Source organism: Cyprinus carpio, chromosome B3 (assembly GCF_018340385.1).
Source record: "Cyprinus carpio isolate SPL01 chromosome B3, ASM1834038v1, whole genome shotgun sequence".
Taxonomy (NCBI): domain Eukaryota; kingdom Metazoa; phylum Chordata; class Actinopteri; order Cypriniformes; family Cyprinidae; genus Cyprinus; species Cyprinus carpio.
The window spans coordinates 11,819,583-11,825,219 of NC_056599.1; the positions used below are offsets into that span (position 1 = coordinate 11,819,583).

At 34.9% G+C, this 5,637-nt stretch overlaps 1 protein-coding gene across 6 annotated transcripts in view; it reads left to right on the forward strand.

The window, feature by feature from the left end:
• Nucleotides 1–4,456, forward strand: part of LOC109056252 (dedicator of cytokinesis protein 7-like) — a 50,242-nt gene extending 45,786 nt beyond the window's left edge. For 5 of the 6 annotated variants that reach the window (XM_042719686.1, XM_042719690.1, XM_042719688.1 and 2 more), the window contains 6 exons: nucleotides 236–325; nucleotides 746–982; nucleotides 1,061–1,204; nucleotides 1,284–1,390; nucleotides 2,240–2,413; nucleotides 3,208–4,456. In XM_042719686.1, coding sequence (XP_042575620.1) covers nucleotides 236–325; nucleotides 746–982; nucleotides 1,061–1,204; nucleotides 1,284–1,390; nucleotides 2,240–2,413; nucleotides 3,208–3,250 — 795 coding nt within the window. In that variant the 3' untranslated portion in view covers nucleotides 3,251–4,456. Of the gene's footprint in view, nucleotides 1–235; nucleotides 326–745; nucleotides 983–1,060; nucleotides 1,205–1,283; nucleotides 1,391–2,239; nucleotides 2,414–3,118 lie in introns of all 6 variants that reach the window. The other variant, XM_042719687.1, reaches the window with a different exon arrangement.
• Nucleotides 4,457–5,637: the final 1,181 nt, after the last annotated feature.

Sequence of the window (5,637 nt, forward strand, 5' to 3'; positions counted from 1 at the left end):
AAATGTTTATTTTTCCCTATATTTTAAAGTGTCCTACATTTTAAAGGACGGATAAAAAACACTGTTTACAATTTATAACAATTTATGAGAAGTTCTTCATATTTCAGGGGTACAGATCTTTGGTCAGGATCAGGACCGTGGTCTGAAAAATGGTTTATCTGTTGTTTCTGTGCATCTCAGATGATGCTTTTAATATGATCATTTGTGAAGTTTATGCTGATTTTCATTTTTGTAGGAATTCTACTCTGAACGATTTGGTGATGAAGTGGTGGTGATCATCAAGGACTCCAACCCTGTTGACAAGAACAAACTGGACCCCAATAAGGTCAAATATTAATACTAACACAAGACCGAAGGCTTCTTATCAAACAAAAACATATTTATATTCGGTTAGGATCGTGTATATACTATTGTTGGATTTATTTATATTTAAATTAGCTTTTATTTTATTTTTTATTTTTTTGTGATTTTTGTAATAATCGTTATATATTTTAATTTAGCTTATTTTAACTAATTATATATATATATATATATATATATATATATATATATATATATATATAACATTATATATATAAAAAACAAAAATTTTTTGTTTCATTTAATATTTTATTGTGTATCAGCTTTATTTCAATTAACAAAATTTTTTTGATAGTTTTAGTTAACAGTAGCAACACTAATTCGTTTCAGTTTTGTACATATGGTCTCCATGTTGAGCAGTGCTGTGTATGTTTCTGTTACCCAGGCATACCTGCAGATCACATATGTGGAGCCCTTCTTCGACACTTACGAGCTGAAGGAGCGCATCACTTACTTTGACAAGAACTATAACCTGCGCACGTTCATGTACTGCACACCGTTCACGCTGGACGGTCGGGCCCACGGCGACCTGCATGAGCAGTACAAACGCAAGACCATCCTCACCACCTCCCACGCCTTCCCCTACATCAAGACCCGCATCAACGTCATCCACAAAGAGGAGGTGTGGGCCGCTTTACTTTCGGAGGCTCGTAAATTGCCTCAGGACAGATTTTTGAAGTATTTTTCCTCCTCCCTACAGATCATTCTGATGCCGATGGAGGTGGCGATTGAGGACATGCAGAAGAAAACACAGGAGCTGGCCTTCGCGACCCATCAGGACCCCGCTGACTCCAAGATGCTCCAGATGGTGCTTCAGGGTTGTGTTGGCACCACTGTTAATCAGGTAACATTTTAGATCAAATGGTTTTCCTCCAGTATGTTGGTTTGTTTGTGGATGTGAACATGTACATGTCGTCACAAAGGGTCCGCTGGAGGTGGCTCAGGTCTTCCTGTCTGAAATTCCCGAGGACCCCAAACTCTTCCGGCATCACAATAAACTGCGCCTCTGCTTCAAGGACTTAACTAAAAGGTGGAGTGACTTTTATGCATTCTTGCACACAAGCATGCTCACTTTTTTAAATTGTAAACATTAGGTTGTGATTCATTTATTTTGGTTTTTCATTGATTAAAAAGCCTACCAATGCAATTTTTAGGATTTAAAATTACTAACCAACAAATGTGATTTAAAGTAGAAGTCTGAGGCAGTACCAACATTTGATATGTGGATCATGGAGAAATCATGGAAAAGATTTTGCATTTGGAAAGGATTTGTTTCAGTAAGAGTTTTAGTTGTATTGTTTTTTTTTTTTGAGCATGTAGGAGTCACTGCAGATTGAGTTGGTGCATGTAATGTTTTTACTCAGATCTCTTCTTTTGTCATCATTGTTTGCTTTCTTGTTTTATTTTGTTTGTGCATTTGTTGTCCTGGTTATGTTACGGTACATTCACACGTGTCTGAAGCCTGCTCCTAACACCAACATCAAAAACACCCAAAAAAACCACTCACATTACACTTCATGAACATCAAAAACAAGAATCTCTAGCATCTGCGCTAAGGTATTTGCATAAGTCGATCTGATTGGCTGACGCCTGTGTCGGTTAAAAAGAAGTGAATCACCAATCAAACTGATTTGCTGTCAACTTCAGGTTTCACACCCCTAGTCTTATGTGGCGTCGGTTTGGATCTTTATGGTCCTAAACATGGCCACAGTCTATTTCCAGCATGCTAAAGCTGCCAAGTACCTAAACCACAGATCAGCATGGTGTCTTCCCATAGCTAAGAACCAAGTGAACGAGTGATTGAAGTATGAAATGAATGGAGTTAATCCTGCAGTTGGACTGACAGTTCTGGGTCTCTTTTAACCTACTCCTGACTCAGGTGTGAGGATGCTCTGAGGAAGAACAAGTCTCTGATCGGTCCAGATCAGAAGGAGTACCATCGAGAGCTGGAGCGGAACTACACTAAACTGAGAGAAGCTCTGTTTCCTCTTATCAACCGGAAAATCCCTCAACTCTACAGACAACTGCCTCTGCCAACCACACCAACACAGAGGTAGCATCACACAGAGTTGATCTGAAAACAGTCATACCACAACAACAGAGCAGCAGCAAGTCATAGCAGCCTGGTTACTTGTAAACTAAACCCATCAAGCTCATTAAAAATCTGTGCATCCTGACTACTTCAAGCTGTTTAGCAGCCATTCGCCATTTTGTTTGTGTATAACATGCATGATACAAAACTAATATAGTGTTGTTTCTACATTCAATAAATAAACATTGAAGGGTATAATAAATTAAATAAATTTATCATATAAATTAATATTTATTTATTCATTAATATTAATTATTAATTATCAAATTATTCATAAAATAGTCAATTATAAAAGTTATGAATATTTCCAATTATCTGATTATTAAAACATTAGTTTTATTCTTATACATATTATATTATTAATATCATTACTGTTACTTAGGGCCATATGCTTTCTGCCATGTAGAAAAAGCATATATATATATATATATATATATATATATATATATATATATATATATATATATATATATATATATATATATATATATATATATATATATATATATATAGTGTATATATGTATGTTAATAATACTAATACAGTTAAGATAACAGAAAATAATACATGGTATAATAAATAAATAAATACAAAATAATAATAATAAAATGAATGCATTTTTGTTAAGTGACTTGTTTTTCCTCTTCCAAACCACATTTCCTGTAGTGAGTGATAACTGGCTCTCAGAGCCATGAGCCAAAGTCACCAGAAGGGATTTATCCGAATCGAGGATCTGTTCTTGCTCATGTTTACAGGAATTCTCTCAGTCGATCCAGTTTCCGGCGGGTGGAGTGCTGAGGTGTGGCGGAGCCGAGCGCGGGTGGATGTAAAGCCGGACATGATCCCCCGCTCCATCATTCAACCCCCCAGCCACACACTAAAATACACTGCACATTCCTCTCTCAGGCACAAGCCCTCCTGAGCCAGTCTGTTTACTCTGAGAGGTTATCTGCTGTAAACAGAGTCATTATGATCTTCATGGGCACAGCAGAATAACCAGTCAAAGTAGTCATGAGTAGAGAAAAACGAGCTTCTTGCTCAACATCGGAGGTCATTTTAGGTTCTAACCAGCACACAGCATTCAGATGCTCCTCTCCATTTCCTCCTTTTGTTTGTTTGTGCTGTCTTTCCCCGTCTAGTGCTCTTGTGTGAGTGTGAGAAAGAGGGCAACTATATGAGCCACAGTCCTTCTAGTCCTGTGTGTGTGTGTGAATGCGTTGCCACATAAAACCTTGTAGTGCAGTTTGATTTATCTGCTTGCACTCAGTGGATTAAAGCATTTGTAAAAGCTCTATGTCTTTTTGAAGACTAACCACTGACAGACTGAGCCCAGAGACAGACTCACTCAGAGGAGACGTGTTTAATCTTTCACGTCATTTGTGCAAACTGTTTTTAAAACTAATTCTGCTGTTGGCTCAAGCATTTATGCAAAAAAGAAAAAGAAAAGCTGGATTTGTTTCAAGATTGTAGAATGTATATAGTGGAGATCCCTGGCTCGTGTCCCTTTGGGTAGCGCAGGAAGCATAAAGCATTAATATTGTGATTAACTGTGGAAGAAGTTCTGCACTGCACTGAGGAAAGAGCACACTGACGTTCTGCACTGACTGCTTTGAGTTTTACTGCCACTGCTGCACCCAATCCTACTTTCAATTTAATGTAAATGCACTGTAATGTAATGTATACTATCCATGTTATGCACTAGTATGTAAACTGGAAAAAGGAGAATGATTTAGATGTTGCCATTTTGGTTGTTGAATGTAGATAATGTCCTGAACTAGTAATACTCTCGCCTACCTGTTATAGTTGGACTACTGTAATATCTGTCTTGCACTATTTTAATGTTTGTATGACCTCTACTGCCTGTCTCGACACTATACTGTGCAAATTGCTGGTCTAAATACTGTATTTTTAATAACCAAAATGTTTTTTTTTTATTTATTTGTATGTTTGTCCTTTTTCTTTTCAGTTTCATTTTTTATATTAAAAAAAACTTCTCCTATTTTGTTTAACTGTAGCTTTATTTAAGTGTTTATGTATAGATGTAGAAACACGCTGACATAAAACGTAAAATAAATCCTTTTTAATGTATTAATTTATTATTAATAGAACGTGTATCTTTACCGTATATTATCTGTATTGTAAATCATATTTTAAGATTTTTTAATAGTAATATGTGTAAAGATACACATTACACATAAATAATAAATGTGTATTATGTATATTATTGATCATTCACTATTTAGTAAATATTTTTTAATATTTTGAGGTCATTTAAAAAAAAAAAATGTATTTAAAGCTGTAATATCACTGTTGTATATTAAAAAGTTTATGTATGCTGATATAGATATGCCTATTAAATGTAAATATGAAATTTTTGTTATAAATAAAGATATTATTTACAATATTCAAGTATAGTAAAAGTATTGTAAATAATATTTTAAGATAATTTACAAAATATTAGCATATTAAAAGCTTTAAGCGTTTATGTATACTGATATAGATGCACACATATTACAAGTAAATATTAAATGTATATATTATTAATAAATGAAAACATTATTTACAATATATTCTATATATCACAATATATACATTCTGTATATTTACAATGCAAAGTAAATAATATTTTAAGATATTTAAAAATATATATTAATATAGACTACTAAGATGTACAAATAGACGGTTGCACATATTTACTTAAAACCGTTTTTGAACCCTCTTTTCTTTTCACATGCAGCTCTTATTAATCTCCTCACAGCTTGATCGTCTGCTTCTCAAAGCGACCTCCATATGGTCAACGTGTCATTGATATGTAACGAGACAGAAAGAAGAAGAAAAAACCGCGCCTGTCCATCTGCGACCTGATAATAAATTAATATCATCTTAATGTCGCTTTATAGCCCATATGGACGATGGGTGTCCACTTCGTCATCAGAGGCCGGTGACTTAAGGCCATTATGACGTCATGTCCATAGCATATCACTAAAGTTATCAAATCACAAATTGCAATACAGCGATTCAGTGTAACCGCATTAAAGCAGAATATAATACTAATGAATGATTACCGATATGTTTCCCGAGCGACTATCAAGTGGGCTAATTATGAGCACGCGGATTTTTCTAGTGAAAATAAGCAGAGGATTGTGGGATTAAAGGAAGAGTGTGTCTTTAAGAGGGAGGGAGGG